We start from the raw sequence: 22,967 nt of genomic DNA on the forward strand, positions 1-22,967 counted from the left end.
GATGGGGGCGGCGACGACGGCGGGCTCGGGGCGGCGACGGGGACGGTGGGCTCGGGGCGGCGTGGGGCGGGCTCGGCGGCAACGGCGGCGAGGAGCAGAGGCTCGGGGCAGGGGCGAGAAAGAGATGAGATTTGGCGAAAACTGCTAAGTCCAGTATATATAGTAAGAGCATTGGTCCCGGTTGGAGTCTCCAACCGGGACTAATGCCCCCTTTAGTCCCGGTTGGAGCCACCAACCGGGACCAAAGGCCTCTTTTCAGCAGCCCAAAGGGCGGGAAACGAAGACCTTTGGTCCCGGTTGTTGGCACCAACCGGGACTAAAGGGGGGGCGTTGGTACCGGTTGGTGCCACGAACCGGTACCAATGCACCCCTTTAGTTCCGGTTGGTGGTACCAACCGGGACTAAAGGCCATGTGCTGCCCGCGTCGCGGCACGAAAGTTTAGTCCCACCTTGTTAGCTGAGGGAGCTCGAGAGTGGTTTATAAGCACCAGTCCCGCTGCCCTCTCGAGCTCCTCTCAAATGCAGGCTTACGGGCCTAAACGCACTATATGTGCCTGTGGGCCTATTGGGCCTATTGCGGGCCTGAATCCTGGCCCATTGTTGGGTTTCTAGTCGTATTCAGGCCGTGGTAGCCCTTTAGGTGGCACTTTTTTTATTTTATTTATTTTATTTTGATTCTTCCTGCAGCTGTTTTTTTAGTCCCATCTCGCCAAGCGAGAGGCACTCGCAGCTGTTTATAAGCCCTGAGTGCAGAGACGATGACGAAGAGGCTCAATGCTCCTACACGTTGGTTAGCTTCAAGCCTTGAGGAATACGGTAGACTGCACAGAGATATGTGCAGTGCAGTTGACACTATTCCGAAAGGCTTGAAGCAAATTAACAAGCATTGCGCCTCTTTTTTATTTTTAATGACTTATTACAACTGAGAAATAAAAAGAAAAAAAATAACTGAAAAGAAAAAAAACTATATAGAAAACTACTCATAAATGAATTGAACCAAAAAATAGTTGTGATTAACTGTACTAAAAAATGAGCATAGATGCTTATTTTTAATGACTTATTACAACTCAGAAATAAAAAGAAAAAAAAAATAAATATAGCAGAAAAGAAAAAAAACTATATAAAAAGATACTCAGAAATGAATTGAAGCAAAAAATAGTTGTGATTAACTGTACTAAAAAAGGAGCAGCGATGCTTATTTGTAATGACTTATTACAACTCAGAAGTAAAAAGAAAAGAAAGTAGTTGTGATTAACTTTACTAAAATATGAGCGTAGATGCTTATTTTTAATGACTTATTACAATTCAAAAATAAATAGAAGAAAAAATAGTTATGATTAACTTTACTAAAAAATGAGCATAGATGGTGGTCATCTCTTCAGTCAGAGGTGGTCGGCCTGAGGCTGGGTGTTCGGATCTCGGGATCCGTCATCTGGCACCAGCTGCGAGTCGGGGAGACGTAGTTGCCGGTGAAAACCGAGCTGACGGCGGGCGATGGCGGCGTTCCATGTCGTTACCATGATGAAGGCATCGTCGTGTGACTACCGTTGACCCACTTGTATTGCTCCGGGGGAGCGGCTTCGTCTGAACGAGCATTGCGCCTCTTTTTTATTTTTAATGACTTATTACAACTCAGAAATAAAAAGGAAAAAATAAATGTAGCAGAGAAGAAAAAAACTATATAAAAAACCACTCAGAAATAAATAGAAGAAAAAATAATTTTGATTAACTTTACTAAAAAAATAGCATAGATGCTTATTTCTAATGACTTATTACAACTCAGAAATAAAAACAAAAGAATAAATATAACAGAAAAGAAAAAAAACTATATAGAAAACTACTCAGAAATGAATAGAAGCAAAAAATAGTTGTGGTTAACTGTACTAAAAAAGGAGCATATATCCTTATTTTTAATGGCTTATTACAACTCAGAAATAAAAAGGAAAAAAATAAATATAGCAAAAAAGAAAAAAATATATAAAAAACTATTCAGAAATGAGCATAGATGCGCTTATAGAGGAAAATTAACTTAAATTCATAACGAATTTCAAACGAAATCCGTATGAATTTAGACGAATTTCCCTATATAAGGGCATCTATTTTCATTTTCAGAGGAGCTCAATATGGCAGAGAGGGAGGGGCTTATAAACCGGTCCGATTCCCCTTCGGTTGGCGAGGTGGGACTAAACTCTGGCCGCAACAAGGACCAACCCTTTGGTCCCGGTTCGTCCCACCAATCGGGACCAATGGTGATGGGCCAAGAGCGGGGCGCATTGGTCCCGGTTCGTCCCACCAACCGGGACCAATAGGTCCAGCCGAACCGGGACCAATGGCCCACGTGGCCCGGCCGGCCCCCGGGGCTCAAGAACCGGATCCAATGCCCCCATTGGTCCCGGTTCTGGATTGAACCAGGACTAATGGGCTGGACCGGCCTGGACCATTGCCCTCTTTTCTACTAGTGTTTTTACTTTGGTGATGGATGAGGTCAAAAGGGATATACAAAGAGATATCACATGGTGTATGCTCTTTGTGTATAATGTGGTGCTAGTCGATGATAGTCTGACGAGGTAGATGGGAAGTTAGAGTTATGGAGACAAACCTTGAAATTGAAAGGTTTTAGGCTTAGTAGAACTAAAAGTACATGAGGTGCGGTTTTAGTACTACTAGGCACGAGGAGAAGGAGGTTAGCCTTAATGGGCAGGTGGTGCCTCAGAAGGACACCTTCCAATATTTGGATTCAATGCCTGAGAAGGATGGGGGTATTGATGAAGCTGTGAACCATCGAATCAAAGTCAAGCTTCTAGCATTCTCTCTGACAAGAGAGTGCCACAAAAGCTAAAAGGCAAGTTCTATGAGACAGCGGTTCGACCCACAATGTTATATTGCGTTGAGTGTTGGCCGACTAAAATGCGACATGTTCATCAGTTAGGTGTGGCGAAGAGGCGCATGTTGAGATGGATGTGTGGCCACACGAGGAAGGACTGAGTGTGAAATGATAATATACGAGATAAAGTTGAGGTAGTACCGATTGAAGATAAGCTTGTCCAACATCGTCTGAGATGGTTTGGACATATTCAAAGCAGGCCTCCAGAAGCTCCGGTGCATAGCGGACGGCTAAAGCGTGTTGATAATGTCAAGAGAGGTAGGGGTAGACCGAACTTGGCATGGAAGGACTCCATAAAGAGAGATCTGAAGGATTGGAATATTACCAAAGAACTAGCCATGGACAGGGGTGTGTGGAAGCTTGCTATCCATGTATCAGAACCATGAGTTGGCCGCGAGATCTTATGGATTTCACCTCTAGCCTACCCCAATTTGTTTGGGACTAAAGGCTTTGTTGTTGTTTGGTCTATCTTATCCTATACTTGGCAATTACCGGAACCTTTACGAAAAAGGCTTTCACCCTGCTTTACATATAAAGCACCGATCCACAAGCATCACGATACAAACTCACGCCACCACCACACACGACACAAACACCCAAGGCAAGATACAAGGGTGACGAGCACCGCCACACTACCCCAACGACTACCAAGCCACTACACATGCGTGAGGATGATCTTCTTGGAGCCAACGGAGACCTCCAATCCTCCGACGAGAGGTGAGAAGAAAAACGACGAAACAAGGACTCCAAGATGGTGCCTCCTAGAAGGGAACGACCATTGATAGCCGCCACAATCCGATCCCAAAGATCGAGTTTTCACCCGGAGCAACTCGAAGGAGTAAGGGCACCGTGACGGAGCCTCATGAAGGATACAGTGTCCACGAACGCCGCCGCCGTCGGACAATTCAAGATTGAGCAAGTGATGTACCCTGGCACGCCCACCCCTCCGACGCATCCTTGCTCCCCCAACCACCAACCACCACCCACCCGCATAGCCATGGCCGCTGGACCGCACCCAAGGCGCAAGTTCCGCCCACGAACGTCAAGCCTCCCGCTGCCAGGGCCGTCCTGCATCCAGACACCCACAAAGTGACCGGCTTTGGGCCAAAGGGCACACCTGGCCGAAGAGACCGCAACATACGTCCCGCCTCAAACAACGTCGTAGCTGTGTGAGCCCACACACGGCCGGGGAACGAGGGAGGAGGGGGAGTGGACGCATCCGGGCCGGCACACCCTTGTGCCAGCGACGGATCGCCCGAGCTCGTCAGTTCCTTCCATCCCTCCAGGCTGCCTCCCCACCGGACACCTCCTGTGTCACCCCACCTCAGCGGCGAACGCGGCTACACGCGAGGCTACCAACATACACCTGCCCACCGGCAAGAAGAGACCCGAGGGACCACCGCCAATCACGAAGGAAGCCCACCGAGGAGCCCAACTGCGCTGCTTGCCCTTGTCCGGCCTCCGGATTCCGGCCGGCCCGCCCACCGACCAGTCGCTGCTGTGGCGCACCACCACCCGTCGTGGCCATGGCAGGGGCGGAGACCAGCAGTCTGCGCCGCCCTCGGCCCGCGCCGCCCGGCCCCAGATCTGGCCCCGACATAACCAATCCCGACGACCAAGGCGCGCCCTCCACCACCGCGCCGCCTAATGCACCACCACCGTCGACTAGCCCTGGCGCGCCGTCGTGCTGCTGCGCCCGACGCATAGCGCAGCACCCAGTCCCGGGTGAGCCGCCCCGTGCTTCGCCACCCGCGTGAGGGTAAGAAGAGCACCCCGCCACCGCTGTCGGCCGGGCTTCACCCAGCCGCGCCCCTGGCGGTGGTAAGGGAGGGGAGGAGGGATGCCCCGCCGACAACTAAGGTTGGCCTCCCGTGCGCCCGCGGGGGCATCGCGGGAGGATGGGGAGGGGTCCTGTTCTCTACCAGAACCTTCCTATGTGATGTTTTCCCTATTTTCCTAAAAAATGTTTATTGGCTTAATGTTCGATGATATAAATTTGGCGAGTGTTTTTTTTCCGGGAAAACGCAAAAGCTTTTGGTTTCGATGCATTGATAGAAGGAAAGAGTTTGTACAAGCCCAAAGAAGTTCACACCTAGAGTTACGAATAGAAGGAAAGAGTTTGTACAAGCCCAAAGAAGGTCACACCCAGAGTTACAACACAACGCCCTAGTCCCTAGGCTCTACCTTAACCCCATAGCACAACCACCCGCTGAAAACCATTGTCTGGCTTCCTCTTGGATTGTACCAATGAGGAAAGGCAAGCTAAGGGGAGCATTTTCGAAGATGATGGTGTTGCGATGCTTCAAGATGCACCATGCTACAAACATGATGGCTGAGGATGTGCCCTTCCAAGTAGAGGCCGGGACCGAGTGGCCCATTCGGTGCCACCAATCCACAAGCCGTCCTCCGCATCTGGGTGTCTTGCCATCAAACACAACCAGGAAAAAACCTCGTGCCACACCGCGCGCAAGAAGGAACATCCAGTGAGGAGATGAGCCATTGTCGTTGCATGCTCAAGGCCTCGGCATGATAGTCTCTCAGCAGTCTCACAACGGTCTTGGCAGGCAAGCCACGCGAAGAACTTGACGTTAGGTGGGGCACAAGTCTTTCGGTTAAGCTTCCACGAACTTGAACCGCCTCCTGGAACAAATGTCGTAGCAACTCTTGGAGGAGTATTGAGAGTCCAGCATCTAGCGCCATTGGAGGACATTTCGCACACCAACCGCCGGACCTTGATATACTGCCAGAGTGCCAACATGCTCAGGGCCCCTATGATATCCGAGATCCAACGGCGGCCAGCCAAGGCATTACTGACTGTCCGACGCTTCCTGATGCGCCTCGAGACCAACTTTAGGAGGATAGATGCAATCTCAGGAATGACACTGCCATTGAGCCAACAATCCTCCCAGAATAAGGCTGATGTTTCACCACCAGCCACCATCCTAATAGTGGATGCAGCGAACACCTCACGCTCACCGCGGGAGAATTGCAGGTCGAGGCCTCTCCCTGGGTGGACGGGGTCGATGCACATCCTCCACAACTAGTGGATCCTTAGTCCGGAGTACCAGCCTCCAGGTGAGGTGACCCACCTACGCCATCATGGATGCCCTCCGCGTGGAAAGGCGGTCTGCTATCCTGTAAGTTATAAAAAAATAAACCGCAAAACGGTTATTGTTACAATGCACCAGTATGATGTTCACGTCGCCACAACGATCATCTTGTTTTGCCATTTCTAGTAGCAAACCATGTACTACCTTCGTTCCTAAATATAAGTCCTTTTAGACATTTTAAGTGGACTACAACATAGGGATGCATGTAGACATATTTTAGAGTGTAGATTCACTCATTTTGCTCTGTATGGAGTCGCTTGTTAGAACCTCTTGAAAGACTTATATTTGGTAACGGAGGGAGTACCATTTTCAAGGTTTGAAGTTGTGGAAGAGTAATGGACGTACATGGAAAAAAATAGTAATTCAACAAAAAGTCGAAAAATTCTGATTTTTTTAAATAAATTTGACCTTCCATTGTACTCGTGAGAAAAGTTCCATGAAAAGAAAATTTCACTTTGACTTCTTTTAAAAAAGACAATTTTTTTCATCAAAATAGCATGAACAGTGACCTATAATAGCAAATAAATCTTGTCTTTTTCGCTGTGAAGTCAACATTGATTTTTTTGTGAAAATTTATATACTAGTGCGCAAGTAAGTCAAGTTTATTCTAAAATATTTCTTAACTATTTTGACTTTTTGTTTAATTATTAAATAAAAATTCTATATAGGGTGTATATACAACCAGGAACCAAAGTGTATTTCCCCATCCATAGGACGCTACCTTATCTGTCTAGCTTTGTCGACCTTTTATTTGTAGTTCTTTCCGCGTCTTCATTTTGCCTATGAACTCATTCCTTCTAAATGCTCTATGTGTTCAGGTTGCTATGTGCAATTTTCAAACTGTTAAGGATGCTGCTGATGTTGCTATTGCAACAATGCATTCTGGCATACAGGTTCGTCCATGTCCTTCCGGTTTTTTTTTCATTGCTATGACATTTGAAAAAAAAAATGGAAGTCAGATATGAAATAATCGACATCCTTTGTTCCATATATATGGAGTGAACGTTCATATCTCCATGCTTGTATTTGTTCATGTGACACAATTTGTTCATCGCACATTAAGTGGCCGTCGGTGGTGGTGCTAGATGTTTTTCATGGACTATTATAGGTGTTAGGTTGACTCCTGTTGAAATGCTTGAGTAGAAGTTACATCGTTGAGATGTATCAGTGGGTAACCAAAATTCATTAAGGTTGTTGTTGGCTAGTTAGTTACCGATACTTATCTTTTTCTGCTTGGTTAGGTCTCGAGAGTGGAATTGTTGGATGAGGTTCAGATAAGGGCAATAAACATGGCAAATGGTAAAAGCTTGCCTGAAGTGCCGACCTTGATGTTTGAATTCATAGGGACAGGTAACCTAACTTGCACTTTTAAGCCATTATACTGTACTAGAAAAGTCCACTTTACAGCCTTGAACTTGTTGTTGACGTATAACTGTATTACCTAGTCTCTTCTATCAGACCGGTCTTTTTGTTGCATTGGCTAAAGCATGCACTTCTACATGATATCAGAGCTAAGAGGTCTTGAGTTCAAGACCCGGCTGGCGCCACACATGAGGGGGAGTGTTGACGTATAAACGTATTGTCTAGTCTCTTCCATCAGATCGATCTTTTGATTGAATTGGCTAGAGCATGCACTTCTACACTTGCCACCCAGTTTCGGATTCAACCCTCAATTTCAAAACCGCTTGTCTCATAGCCTCAACTTTCCACTTGTTTCAAAAATCAACCCCTCAGTCAGTTGAACCCAGTTTTGACTCGGTTGATTGATTTTGACCGCATTGACTGCTGACTGGGCAACCCCTTTTGACCCCTCCTTATTTATGTGAGACCCAATCTCTCTATTAAAACTAACTTCACTTTGTGCACACTACTTTTTAGTAGACTCTAGACAATTTTTAGAAGTGATACCCATAGTTCATGCTTGTGGTTTACAGTTGTTCCTTATCTTGGGGATGTAATTAACATATATTCAATAATTTATTATCGTCTTCTGTTGGTTGTTCACTTGCTTAGACAAGTTACTTAAAAGCTCTTCTTAAGCTGCAAACATTCCTTCAGTTTACACATCAAGAACTGACTGATTTTCCTTTTCTTTGTTAATCTCTTTCCATTGCAACTATTCAGAAGCATATGCACTTGAACATACGCTGTTGGTTCAAAAGATTGCTGCAGAGCACCATGGTTCTGATTTTGTTTTTGTGGAAGAGTCGAATGCTAAAGAGGAACTGTGGAAGGTCAGTCGTCTGAACCTGTAGAGCTAGCTAATCTACGGATGTTTGTTTTGTGCTGCATGATTATGCACATGCCATGCAATACTAGTGTCATACAGTATGAGATCATGTTCCCTGGTTTCTGGACAATAGTAGTACTGCCATATATAGGATATTTGGTTTTGGAGCATATTTTAATGGCATTTTCCTCTATGCGCAGATCAGGAAGGAGGCACTTTGGGCTGGTTTTGCCATGGAACCTGATCGTCAAGCTATGATAACGGTTTGATTGCTTGCTCAGTATGATCGGTTAGAGATAGTTAGTCTCCAGTGGCATGCATCATATACCATTATGTTTGCCTCCTTACTTGTGAATCTTGGCATTTGTCAACATGCCCTAATCATCATTTGGCAAAATATGGGCTAAAATATGATCCAGTTTTAGTTCACATTCAAGTATATGGTACTTAGCAAATAGCAACGAAATATCTTCTCAGTTAAGTAAGGGTGACTGGCGGTTTGAATCAACATATGCCTTTTTTGTCCCTTAGTGATAAATGTAGATCTTGTCAGCTTCATAAATTTTGTTATCTCATGTGCTCACATAGATCGGCTAATGGTCATTTATGATCATTGTAGCCTTATTATCTGCCGCTTTCTAGTGGATGAGCCGCATCAAGTCTTGTAAATTCTAATGGCGCCCCAATTGTTGTTCATGCAGGATGTTTGTGTTCCATTGTCTGGACTTGCAGAATGCATATCTGTATCTAAGCAACTACTTGATGCGTCACCATTGACTTGGTACATATTCTTCCTTACGCAGTACCTGGGTTTTTCTGTTGTAACTAGGAAAGCCATGGCCATCTCTTTTGCATTAGATTTATATTTATAGGAGAGCAGGGCAGTTTGAAAATTCGAACTCTTGATGAAGTAGTAGCATGCAATTCTTATCGTAGCTCCAGCAGTATGCTATCCTTTTAATTATCCAGGACCTTCTCTCTGACTTGTATATGTTTTCAGTTTGGTTATCGCCCATGCCGGTGACGGAAATTTGCACACATTTATCCTATTTGATCCAAGCCAGGAGGAAGAGCGAAGGGAAGCAGAGAGACTAAACCATCTCATGGTTCATACTGCTCTGTCCATGGAAGGTACATGCACAGGAGAGCATGGTGTTGGCACGGGGAAAATGAAGGTAGGTGACCTATGACCTCTTTATCTCATCAAGGCCGTGATCCATTTCAAATTTCCACATGATTCATAAACAAGTCACCACCCATGAGTGACAAGTGACAAGTGCTTTGGTGTGTGCATTGGAAGTACCTAGAGAAGGAGCTAGGGATGGAGTCACTGAGGACGATGAAAAGGATAAAGGCCGCGCTGGATCCCAACAACATCATGAATCCAGGAAAGCTCATCCCATCCCACGTCTGCATATGACCAACCAAGTGCCTGAATCCATGCCTGTGGGTTGGGTTGTTCAAGCTTTTTTTTTTTGAAAGGAACGTCTCATGGCTCTTTATTGCAATAAATTGATGGTTACATCGTTAATTACAAGGGGCATAATAAACATGGGTGGATCACCATCCCAGAAAACAGTAGAAGTTGAATCATAAGCATGCCTAGCTAGACTATGGGCCACCTTATTTGCATCCCTTGGACAATGTTGGAAAGTGATATTCAATATTCTCTGAGCGATCGAAAAACATTCATCCAGGACTACTGCATATGGGGTCAGAACCTCTGCCTCACCATTACATGTGATCTTATTTGATCGAGTATACCTTTCAGATGAAATGCGATCATTTTTTAGATAACCTTGTACAGAACATTGCATAAGCTGATAGGTCGATACTGTGAAATTTTCTTCAGACTGTCCACCTTGAGAATAAGCAGTATGACGGTATCATTTCATCCATCAGGGATATTCTTTGAGTTGATGACATCAAGTACTTCGCTTGTCAAAACATCACCAATTAAATGCTGACATCTTTTAAAGAAAATTGCATGTAAGCCATCCATACCTGGGGCTTTTGTATCCCAATGGAAAATAAGGCCTTTTTAACATCTTCAGCTGAAAATAGCTTACCTAGTGCATCATTCATCTCCCTTGTAACTCGAGGTACAAGCTTATCAATTAAATCTGGGTCCGGCTCTTCAATTTAAGTAGCAAACAAACGCGCAAAATAATCATTGATCGAAGGATTCAGATAGGCCGTGCCTTCACGCCAATTCCCTTGCTCATCTTTAAGATGGTTTATTCTGTTTTTCTTCCTTCGTGCATACGCAAAATTCTGAAAATATTGGGTATTCCTATCCCCGAACTTGAGCCAGCCAATCGTACTGCGTTGTGCCCATTGAATTTCTTCAAACTCTAGAAGCTTCTCGATCTCTGCTGCAAGAACCTTATGCTTTTAATATTGTCTGGCATCAAATCACCCGTAGTGACTTCTTCCAGATCCCTTCCTCAGCTGGTTTTTTCTCTTCAAAGTTTCGCGATCCCATCTTTGCAATTGGGAGTGAACCATATAGTCAAGCGCGCAGCCAGATTTAAATTCTAGAACTGAGTACCTGAAGCAGCCCAAGCCTCTTCAACAATCAGTCACAGGGAAGCCCGACTCTTAACCAGCAGGCTTCAAACCTGAGCACAGATAGGCCCGAGACATCCTGGGCCGGTGCTTCGTCGAAGCTCAACAGCAGTGGTCGGTGATCCGACTTGTAATATTGGAGCGTTTCCAACTTGGCATCAGAAAACCTGTAACTCCAATCTTCAGAAGATAACGCACGGTCAAGGCGTTCTCTGATGTCTCCCCCATGCCATGTGAATTTATCTCCTACAAAACCCAAATCAGATAGCTGGCAGTCATCTACCACATCCCGAAATGCTTGCATAAATTGAGCTGGTCTGGGTCTTCCCTCCTCTTTCTCAAATGGATACATAATCTCATTTAGATCTCCGATTACCAGCCAGGGAGTGTTGCACACACGTCTAGCTCTCTAAGACGCTGCCATGTTAGGTGCTTGTCAGCCCACTTTGGTTATCCATAGAGGCTAGTAAGACGCCAAAAATTCTCCTGACCACTGCCTACATACACGTCAATATAGTTGCTTGTTTTATGTCTAAGGGCCTCTTTGATTCACAGGATTGCAAAAACATTGAAATAGAAATAATACAGGAAAACTATAAGGTTGCGGGTGTAAAACAGAGGATTGAAAAACAGTGAAAAGGTAGAGGAATATGAAACAAATGAACGTTTGAAATGCAGGAACTGAAATCGAAGGAATGCATTATTTAGTAGGGAAACCATGCACTGGTATGCAACTTTGTCCCTCTTGCCTCGGTCTTTGTGTAAAAAAGAGGTCTGACCCAATGTTTCATTTTATGCAAAATCACAGGAAACGAACAATGTATCTTTGGATTGCAACAGTATTCCTCTGGACTGGTTCCTGCAAATCAAACGATGCAGCAAATCCTATGGAATGACAATTCCTGCGTTTTTCCTACGAAAAATCCTTCAAATCAAAGGAGGCCTAAGAGACATTGCAATCTCCTTTTTCCAAAGTAAGAGAAGTCCACCACTTTGCCCATTACTTCTAACCACCTCTTTATGATCCATCTTCAATCGTCGCCGAAGACATTCCGCCGGCCACTCATCCAGGCGAGTCTCGCCCCCCTCCCGACTCGCCTCCCTCCCCCGCATCGCCTCCCCGAGCTAGGAGACCGGGGGCTTCTCCCTGTTCCTCGTCCAGCGCCCCCTCGCCCCTCCCTCCTTCCGCCGTCGCCGGTGGGCGCTGCCAGGCCTTGCCCGCGTGGTGCTGCTAGCGGCGGCGGGCCTGTCCTTCCCCGCGCCCCCCCTGCTCGGGCGGTGGTGGCCGGCGGCGGTGCCCTTCGGCCGGCGGTGGTGTGGCAAGGCGGCGGCGATGCCGCGTGCCATGGTGGCCTTTGACGCGGTGGCGCTGTTGGCTGGCAGCGCCCGCCGAGCACAGATCTGGGCCCGTTTGGGCCCCATCTGGGTTGGGTCTGGCCGGTGGCACGGCGCTCGGCGGCGTTGCTTCCTGGTGGCAGTGGCGTGGCGGCGGCGTCGCTTCCTGGTGGCAGTGGCGTGGCGGCGGCGGTCTACGGGTGGCGAGAAACTTCATTGGTCCGGCGCATTGCTGCGCCGTGACAGGGACTATCCAGGCCCACATCAGCCTGGCCGGGCCGTAGGGCCTGGCAAGTCCTCATCGCCGCGTCCGGTCGGCTTTGCTCTTGCGATGGAGGCTGTTCCCTCCCACCGGTCGAGTAGTGGTCGCTCTCGTGGCTGTTGTCTCCTTTTCCTTCCAGGCCTCGTGTTGGCAGCTCCAGAGAGACGGCGAGGATGGTCTGGTAACCGTGGTGGCACATGCTAGTGGGCGGCTGCGTGTGTGGTGCACTACGAAGTGCCTGGGGTGGCGGTGGTGGTTGTGGATCGGGATAAATCCCTGTCGGCCTGTCCGGCAGCGATGCGATGACGCCTGCGGGCTCCATCGGACCTTCCTGAGGGGCATCGGGTATATCCCTTCCCCACTATCCCCGCGTACCGGGGGAAACCCTAGAACTTGTTCGAGCAACAGCGGCGGCATCGTCGCATTCCTTCTTCAAGATGTTGCTTGGTGCGCGGCGCTTCGGGATGATGGGAGCATGGTGGTAGTTCTTTGGAGGGTGCAACGGTTGCCTGTCTTTCTTTCTTTGTTGATCTGTCGGTGTCGGCATTTATTTCTCTTTCTTCTTGTTGTTTTTCTTTTGGGCTTTTCCGTGTTGCGGCTCCAGCGAGCTGGATGTATCGGGTGTTTGCTTTATAATATAAAGCGGGGGAGGGGGACCCTTTATCGTAGACAAGTGCCCTCTTTGTTAGAATTATGTCGAATATTATTGTACAAGTTAGGTTACAGTTGGAGTTGAAGTCGTACGGTGTGTAGACAGGATACGGAGTCGTGTCCAAGTAGGACACTTGTATCCTAGACCTCTCATCGGTTGTGGGGGGAGACATAACACGATTTATAAGAGCGGGGGTGTCCCCACCTAACAGGCTAGTCTTTTGGGGGGAGAGGGCTCAAGGCCTCTCATAAGTCGGTGTTGCTCTCGGTTGGGCCTGGTGATGCATGTGGGTCGAAAACGCTGGTGATAGCGGACCCGGGATTGCGTAACAAGTGGTATCATGAGCAAGGTTCGAAGAGGACATGGTGTTGATCTAGAGGATGATCGACGGAGAAGACGGAGTTCTGCGCGAACAGATCATGGCTGTGGCAGCAAATCGATGACATCGTCAGTGAGTTGCAACTTCGAAGATCTAGAAGCGGAGCTGTCGGCTTGTTTCGAGAAGCGATCGGAAGGGACGACGTGTGGCTTGTGTTACGAAGCACTCGGCAAGGATTGAAGCGATCGGAAGCAGCAGGCACGTGGCGGTGGCAGACGCGGAGCTGCTGGGCATCGACTCATGCGGCGGTGGCGAGGCTAGGTCACGTACGTGGCGCTTGGCGGCCAGCAGCAGAGCGCGGTGCAGGAGGCCGCCCAGGCGATGCGATGGGCCCAAGACCCGGTCGGGCGTCGGCTTGATCGGATGGATAGCGCGTGCGGCGACGGCGTATCAGATCGATCTGGGAAGCGGCGCTAGGGGCGGAATTCGCTAGGGGCAGCAGCCAGCCGAGACGAGCGTGACGCACGTGGCCAAAGTCGCCAGAAGGCCACGTCAAGGGGGCAACTGGTAGCAGCGTGGCTCAAAGGGTTTGTGGCCCAGGCAGGCTCGTGGGCTGGTCTACGTGCGCGCTGCGGACGCAAGAGAGGCTGAGGCAACTGGGGAGGGCAAATTTGACCATTTTGACCTATGGACGAAATCAATTCATGGAATGAACTGACCGTGAAACTATTTCACAGTCCTAACCTTTTTGTGTAGCGCCCGCCATGACGGCGCCACACCCTACTGTGCAGCACCTAGCGCTCGGGCGCCACACTTGTAAAGTGCAGCGCCTAGCGCATAGGCGTTGCACTGTGACTTATCCAGCCACTCGGCAGGCCCCCCCTCCCCCACCCCCACACCAACACTCTCCCACTCTCCTCCCCGAGCTTTTCCCCCTCTCCCACTCTCTCCCCCTCTCAAATCCTCTCTCAAATCTTGCAAATTTGAAGAATTTGTCCGTGGATTTCGAAGTCAAACCCTCCCTCAAGGTAATATTCTCCATTCCCCTTGTTTTGATCCAAGTAAAGTTCCCATTGCTCATTTGTTGCTTGTTTGGGGAAACCCTAGTTTTGTTTGGATCTAGAGATTTGCATGGAAATGTGAGATGTTTGTTTGCCAATTTCTATGGTTAGGCTTTGTTAGTATGCTAGGGTTATTCTTATGGTTGTTCTTATGTTGGTGCTATGGTTATGGTTATGGTTATGGTTATGGTTAGGGTTGTTGTTTGATATATATATTAGGGTTTCTATTCCGTGTTAATCCTTGTATTAGTACTCATGAAAGCAATGTTACCTTGTGTTATTGGAATGCTTATAGGGATGGGAAGAACATGTGTGTTTGTTCATCATGGGGACAAGGACGCCTTTTTGAAAGGCAATGTAGAATCGGACCCGGATGAGGTTGACATGGTGTTTGATAGTAGTCCTAGCTATGCGGAGCTCTTGCAACAAGTTAGGGAAGATTTGAATTGGACGGACCCTAGTGATATCATAGAGTTGGAGGGAAGGCATAATGTTGGTTTTGGAATGCACATCCGTTGGAAGACAATGCGTGTCAACTCGGAGCAACGTTGGGTTGCATACAAGGAGACGGTGTCCGAATCACTAGACAAGGCTCTTGAGTTATTTGCAACGAAGAAGGTTGATTCAAGTTTGCATTTGGACTTGAATCGGAACCCCTCCCCTTTGGTTGCTAGTAGCACCACACCCTTGAAGCGAGATGAAATTGTTGAACCTCTTTTGACCCAAGAAGTGAGGCCAACATTGAGCCCGTTTACAAACAATCAAGATGAAGCTTTGCAAGAGGACAATGATGAGTATGCGGACGATGACAATGAAGTTGATCTCCATGACAACAATGTGGGTGATCTCGACAAATATCACTTGCAAGAGACAATGGACCCTTCCATCCCTTTTTCCCGTGCATATGCATCGGACTCGGATGACGATGGTCCCGATGAACAAGTTGATGCGGAGGGGTTCACGGTGAAGGAGGCCGAAGCTTTCGAGAAGGTATTTGGTCGGGATCATCGGACTACATTGTTCAAGGATGTTAGTCTCGCGGATGAAGCCGTGGTAGATGGTGGCCAATGTGTACCTCTTGGGGTTAGGCCAAGCTCTTATCGTGATTTGGGAGACGACAAGAACCGCATTGCTAAAGGTTCTAAGCTCGACACCTTCTTGGAGTTGAAGATGTGGCTCGACAACTACTCGGTTACGCATTATCGTCCACATAAGGTGGTGCACTCGGACGTCAAAGTGCGCTACACGGTTGCATGTGCATGTGAAGATGAAATATGTCCATGGATTGTGCGTGCAAGACCATGGAAAGGAGGTCCCACTTGGCACGTAGTGAGTTGTGTGCCAACTCACATGTGCCAAGGCAAAAGGGTGGATGGCAAGATTGTGTCCCAAAACCACAAACAACTCATGTCTGAGTTCATCGCTTACAGGCTCTCCAACTCAATATCCACACTTCCAACAATGAGCGTCCAACATGTCATTGATCTTGTGAAAGCCATCTTTCACTACAAGGTGAAGTACGGCAAGGCATGGAAGGCGAAGCAAGCCGCATTTAAGATGTTGTATGGTACTTGGGAGGAAGCATACAACCGAATCCCTAGGTTGTTGTTAGCCATGGCCGTGACAAACCCGGGCATGGTTCATGTGGTCGAGCCTCATGGGCACCAAACAACGGTTCATGAAGGAATGAAAGTCAGAGTATTTGGCCGTGCTTTTTGGGCGTTCGAGCAATGTGTGAGGGCTTTCGAACATTGTAGGCCGGTCATCGCAATTGATGGCACGTTCTTGACCGGACAATACAAGGGCACCTTGTTGGTTGCGATAGCAAGTGATGCCAATAACCAGGTGTTGCCATTGGCATTTGCTTTGGTTGAGGTGGAAAACAATGTCAACTGGGAGTGGTTTCTGCATCTTTTGAGGACGAAGGTGTTACCCGCTCAAAGGAAAATTTGTGTCATATTGGATCGGCATCAAGGAATTCTTAACGCGGTGGAGATTGACATTCCCGGGCATGCTCCGTTGCACCATCGATGGTGCATGAGGCACTTTTGTTCGAACTTCTATAGGGCATGTGGCCTTAAGAAGTTGGCTGATGATCTTCAAGATTGTTGTCTTGCTTTCTCCAAGAAGCGCTTCGCCACTTTGTACCACAAATTGCTCACAAAGCTTGGCTCGTTTTCCAGCCCTAGCTTGCTCCAAAGCAAGCGCCCACTGTATGACATACTTGTTGTGATGCTTGGCCCAATCCTTGATCTTCTGCTTTTTCCTATCCAACCTGCAAGTTAGAAACATAATATTAGCATCATCGAAACCGCCGAGAAGCTGCTAATTGCTCAAGGTTGATTATATCTTACGCGTGTAGCACTATATACGTGTCCTCAAACTCCGGCGGGTGTGGCATGAACAAACCAAACTGACGGTACACCCGATGTGGCATGTGAAGCTCAACCGCCCAGTTGCATATGAGTGGACACTGCATATGCCAGAGATCCCTATCCCTAGTGCACATCGGATTCAGCCTGAACTCTATAGGGTTCCCAAAACTCTCTCCTTTTCCATATGGTTCCCATTCAACCTACAAAATTGGATAGAATAAAAAATTGATATCGAGTTACGATGGAAGCATGATAATAACTTATGCAATGTCAATTCACCTGCTCAGGCGTGATCGCGTCCATCTCGCTCCTGTATAGCTTGTACATGACCGAGGGATCATCCGTTATCTCATTTAACACATCCCACTTGTAAGCCCAAGTGGGGAGCCGTAGTGGGTCGTCTTTCTCGTCCCAATCCTCCAACTTCACGGTCTTCGGTCGTCCAACCGGCAAACGCTCCCAGCTCCATATGGAAAGTGCGAGCAAACAACCACCAATACCTCCAGATAGCCTACAACAGGCTTCGTCCAACTGCACATAAAAGAGAACATGGTTGAATTAACAGCAAGATCGCATTCATAATGTACCAATGAATTGAAATAGAAACAACTTCATACCTGTCTATACAAGTAAGCCAGTGTCGCCGAACCCCAACTCCATTTGCTATCGAAGACGGTCAACGCCTTGAGCCACATCCATGGAGCATTCTTGCCTGTGCCATCAGCAAACATACTCCTGGATATCACGTACCACATGTAGACACAAGCATATGTCTTCACCGTGTCCTCATTAGCATCCTCAGGGCAATTACTGAAGTTCGATACAATCCACGTGAAAGTAGCACCGGCTGCGACTCTTTCCTTCTTCTTGCCTTCTACTTCTGGTTCCCGCGGCTCCGGAGGAACCATACCGATAAGGGCAAGCATTTGCTCGTGCCACCCATCAGAATCAGTGCTCATACATAGAGGTTTCCCATCGATAGGAAGACCGGTGATCATAGCTATATCCTGGAGCGTCAAGGTCATCTCCCCGGTCCGAAGATGGAAAGTGTGTGTCTCCGGCCTCCAATGATCAATAAGCGCGGTGAGTGCTGGAGCATTGTTGGGTGGCGTCGACCTGCTGACCAACTGAATGAAAGGGAGAAGTCCTGTCTCCCTAACATACGGCGTGTACCGCTCATCATAGCGCATCCACCCAAGGTTGACCCCGTGAGCCCGAAGCTTCAGAGGTGCAAGCTCCTACAAGTAAACAAACAAATCATTACATATGGGGGGTATGTGTTTGAAAAAACACACGAAATTCATAACACCGGCAACTTTCATTATTACCTGCTGCTTCACCGACATAGCGTACGACCGGTGTTGTAGATCCCAATGATCATTGAGAAGCCAAACCATCCTAGCAATTTGCAAGAAAGCTTTCTTGTCAACACGATTATCTTTTGAATAAAAAAAACTAAAGTACGGCTACTACATGCAAATTTCAAAGCATATGTATCCAAACCATTCTTGCCAATACAAATGTGATTTCAATAAACTAAACTAAGCCTACTTCATGCAAGATTCAATACAAATATCTTTTCCATATAAATAAAATGTCAACCTATGTATCCAAACTATATAAATAACATGTCAACCTATGTATCCAAACCACATTCTAATCTAACAAGGGTTCCCCAAATCTAATACATGCAAGATTCAAACAAAAGTTCCCCAAATCTAATACATGCAATATTCAAACAAGGGTTCCTCAAATCTCGGAAATAGCATACATTCTATGGATAGAAAGAAGGAGATCGGAGAAAAGTACCTTCTAGGATGGATTGGTGAAGGAATCCACGGGCCAAATCGTCAGATCTGAAGGATTTTGGAGAGGGGATTGAGAGGGGGAGAGGAGAGGGCCGTCGCCGCCGCTGTTCTGTAACTGGTAATGGGGTGGGTTGGGGACGGCTAGTGCGTGCGACTGCATCTAAGTCACAGTGCAGCGCCCGAGCGCTAGGCGCTGCACATTACATGTGTGGCGCCTAGCAAGGAGGCGTTGCACTGCTGGGTGCGGCCCAGGGGCTGCCACGGTGGACTGGTGTGCAACGCCCCCGTGCTAGGCGCTGCACAGTAGGGTGTGGCGCCGTCGTGGCGGGCGCTACACAAAAAGGTTAGGGCTGTGAAATAGTTTCACGGTTAGTTCATTCCGTGAATTGATTTCGTCCATAGGTCAAAATGGTCAAATTTGCCACTGGGGAGACACAAGATTTGTTTGGAAAAAGGTTCGGTTCTGGAAGGTGCTGCAGCGTGATGGAACGTGGAATTCACTGGAGACTAGCATGTCAATTTTGAGCATGGAAAATAAAAGAAGATAATTAGAAGTCACGTAGTGCTATGGCTGTGCAGCGGATGTAGTAATGGAATTGCTTGACTTGGTTGCACAATACAGACTACAAGGACTACTTGGAGTTCTTTGTTTCGTACGCTAAGGAGATCTCGACATGTCAGTAGTGATGTTGTTCGGCTAGCAGTCAAAAGAGGACCGAAGATGGGGACATGCGTATAAGGCTCGGAGGAGTCTGGAGCATGTCGTGGCAGGATCATGCATACACAGGGCGTCAAGCAATGCACGGAGTGCGGATGGACACGACGCAGGGTGGAGCATGGTTGCAGTCGGATAATTTTCGGCTGGGTCGGACTAGATTGTCTGATGGACTGACATGGATGTTGGTCAAAGTAGAAGACGATGGTGATTTCAGCCACGACGACATAGGAGCATGATGCTGATGGTGACCAACTTTTGGGGCGTGGAAACACGTGGTGCAGGCTTGAGGGCTTGTGCGGCTTCGACAAGACTATGACGCAGGTTGATTCAAGGTTGTGTACACATAAGAGCTTGAGGTCGACGGGGCGTGGAGGTGGCACGTACAACCATAATGGACTCATGTTGAAGGTGGAGCTGGAGTCCGGCGGAAGACTTCACTCTGTGCTGATGGAGGGGCTACGGCGTAAGAATTCGGAGAGTCGAAGCCTATTTCAGTGGGATAGCGAGAGACACGTGGTTTCAGACTGGGTACCAGTGGTCTGTTGGAGACGTGATACTCGGCATCGGTCGGTGATGATCGGTGGTTCTCTGCAGTGGGGGTTGAGGCAGTGTGGGCTAGCTATCCGGGAGACTCGACCAGGACAGCAGAGGCTCGACGCGATGATAGCGACGAGGCGTGCGGTAAGCACGGGACACAGCGACAGACCAAGGCACTGGTGGTCAGACATGTGGTCAGACAAAGTGTGCAAGGGTGCTGAAGCAGTGTTGACGAGTACCAGATTCAAGTTGGTGACTGGGTCTATCGGTGCTAGTTGATGGACAGGAGTTGACCGTGGAGAATCTGAGAAAGTGGCGGAAAGTCTAAAATTGTCAAAAGCTGAGAGAGTACATGGTCGTATATTCTGTGGTGTTCAGTGCACATGGCAAAGTGCGGATGACAAGCACAGAAGGAGGCGGAGTGCTATAGCTGTGGGACATGTCAGAGGCTATCCGGGAAAAAAGGATGAGACAACTGTGAATTTGACTCGGGGGGACACATGGCGACGGTGAAATTCCTTCAAGTTTCAGACAGACGGTCAAGAAAGAGCGGTGATGTTGAGTTCGGGTAACTCTTGTATGTGACATCCAATATGTGAGTTGTTCATTTTCACGCAGATAAGTTATCGGTGTGTGATGGCGTTGAACGGGAACTCCGGAAGTTGGAAGCACAAAGTAGAGTAATGAAAAACTTAACTTTGCTCAAGTGTTGATTGTGAAGAAGACGAGAAGGGACTACAGTTGCAGGTGGAGTCACATGAAGTCTGAGTAGTTTCATTGACAAACAACTCACAGTCGGCGAAGCTGCCGAAGGACAGAGAACCCTAGCTTTTAACTTGCTAGGGGACGACAAAACCTTGAGACAGAGCACCCTCTAATGAGGTCAAAGGCACAGTCTCTCTCAAGCTCGCATGGACAGACAGCAGATTCCATCAAAGCAATCAGAGAAGAAAAACTGATCTTCTACGTGTGAACTTCATCAGTTATCATTCACGTTGTCGAGAGAGAGACCAGTGACGATGCCACAAGACGGCGCCGCCCTGGGACAGCGAAACGCCGACCACCCCACCGTCCCCAAAGAGGTGTCCGGCGGCTGGCCAGCGAAAACCCTAGTCGCCCTAGAAGTCGCCTCGTACGGGAGGTGACAAGATCGCTGGGTTGTTCAAGTTTGTCATGGTGCCGCCATTGAATGCGTCCACGGAGGATACAAACACATACTACATGAGTTACATTTTTTTTTTTGCAAACAACATGAGTTACAAGAAAAAATATAAGAGCGTTTACGGAGAGAGTACAACTTACAATACCTGGCCCGGACATACTGAATAAAATATAAGAGCGTTTACAGAGAGAGTACAACTTACAATACCCAATATAGACAGATTTCTCTCTATAATGTGATTTATAAACTTTGTTTAAGAGTGCTTGCTAACAGGCTTAGAGAGATACTGGATGAAATAATTGCCGAAGAACAAAGTGCTTTTGTTCCAGGCAGGTTGATCATGGACAACGTCATCACCGCGTATGAATGTATTCATACCATGAAATGAAAAGAAAAAGAGGAACAAGCAGGGATGATGCGCGGTCAAAATTGACATGATGAAGGCATATGACTGCGTGGAGTGGACATATCTCCAAAGAATTATGCTTCAGCTTGGTTTCTCGGAGGAGTGGGTATCGCTGATAATGAAATGCGTCAACTCAGTGACCTTCCAAGTCAAGATAAATGGAGAGTTGCTGCCATCATTTCGCCCGTCAAAAGGTATAAGAAAAGGTGACCCGATTTCACCGTACCTTTTTCTGTTATGCGGGGAGGGGTTGTCATATCTTCTCAATAATTATGACGGGGGTTGGGTTGATCGTAGTATTCATCCGGGACTGAGATGTCCGTGGATATCGCATCTTTTGTTTGCAGATGATTGCTTGCTTTTAATAAAGATGATTCTCGGAGTGCCCAACGGCTGAATGATATATTGCAAGCTTACAGTGTAGGCTCTGGTCAGTGCGTTAACCAGTCAAAGAGCTCCGTATATTTTAGCCCAAATTGTCGGGCATTAGTTAGAGTGGGGGTAAGAAACTCGTTGCAGATCCATAGAGAGGCCCTGTCAGAGAAGTATTTGGGTCTGCCCATGGCAACAGGAAGGATTACAGAACATAATTTTGTCCATGTCAAAGAGCAGGCAAGATCCAAGGTATAAGGATATTGCGAGAAGTTGCTATCATTATTGGGAAACGTAGCATGCAATTTCAAAAAAATTCCTATGCTCACGCAAGATCTATCTAGGAGGTGCATAGCAACGAAAGGGGGACGTAAGATGGAAGAACAAATTCCCAGGCGGGAAAAATGGTTCGGTGACGCTCGGGGAGACTACAATCAGTCGATCGACAAGAACAAAATTAAAATTAATACAGACAATTCTTCTTATATATAAACCTCGCTCGTCGAGCGGTGGAGACACGCGGCAGTCCATATTCCCAATGTCAATCTGCAGTCAAAGCTTCATTCATCGCAGCTGTTACCTTCCATAGCATGCATTCCCTCAAAAGTGAACAGAGACTCGTAAAAAAACGGATGTCATCTCCTCCATCCCTCTTGCCCCAAAATAATTATTTACACATATAGCACATAACAATTTAGATAATTATAAATGTTCATATATAAAATTGTACAAAGGATTAATATTTAGGTACACACATACCCAAGCCCCTATTTCCGGGGGCGTTTTCGCTCCAATATTCATCCACTTGTATGAAAATGACCTATGGGTAAGTTTGAACATGGCACTTGTATTTTTTTTATAAATGACGGTGTACAAATGCGTTGTGTATTCAGGGTTTCGTTTGAATTTTTTTGAACGTGCGTGGCGTTTGTGTAGGTTGGTTTAGCATTTTTTGTTGCCTGTGCGGCATGTTGTACGGCCGAGTTTGTCCCCTGGCATTTTCGTTCTGCTTCGATGCTTCCTTTGATTTCTATTGGGTATTCGGCATTGGGTTCTGGTTTTGTCACTATCGACTGTTCTGGTCATGCCGCTGTTGGGCCAGTTGTCGCGTCGCTTTCTGCTGTCCATTGGGTCTCATGCGTGCTGCTATTGGCCGGTTGTTGTTGCT

General features: G+C 47.4%; 1 protein-coding gene and 1 pseudogene across 1 annotated transcript in view; one reads left to right on the forward strand and one right to left on the reverse strand.

The window, feature by feature from the left end:
• The window catches only part of LOC119321895 (D-lactate dehydrogenase [cytochrome], mitochondrial-like), a 21,209-nt gene extending 11,326 nt beyond the window's left edge, over window positions 1-9,883 (forward strand). Inside the window, exons 11-17 of the mRNA XM_037595407.1 lie at window positions 6,813-6,887; window positions 7,236-7,344; window positions 8,119-8,228; window positions 8,425-8,487; window positions 8,926-9,005; window positions 9,225-9,399; window positions 9,525-9,883. Of these exons, the coding sequence (XP_037451304.1) occupies window positions 6,813-6,887; window positions 7,236-7,344; window positions 8,119-8,228; window positions 8,425-8,487; window positions 8,926-9,005; window positions 9,225-9,399; window positions 9,525-9,644 (732 nt within the window). The 3' untranslated portion in view covers window positions 9,645-9,883. The remainder of the gene's footprint in view (window positions 1-6,812; window positions 6,888-7,235; window positions 7,345-8,118; window positions 8,229-8,424; window positions 8,488-8,925; window positions 9,006-9,224; window positions 9,400-9,524) is intronic.
• A 3,496-nt stretch (window positions 9,884-13,379) lies between these two features.
• On the reverse strand, window positions 13,380-18,227 carry LOC119321423 (annotated as a pseudogene).
• Window positions 18,228-22,967: the final 4,740 nt, after the last annotated feature.

This window comes from Triticum dicoccoides, chromosome 6B (genome assembly GCF_002162155.2).
Source record: "Triticum dicoccoides isolate Atlit2015 ecotype Zavitan chromosome 6B, WEW_v2.0, whole genome shotgun sequence".
NCBI classification, from domain to species: domain Eukaryota; kingdom Viridiplantae; phylum Streptophyta; class Magnoliopsida; order Poales; family Poaceae; genus Triticum; species Triticum dicoccoides.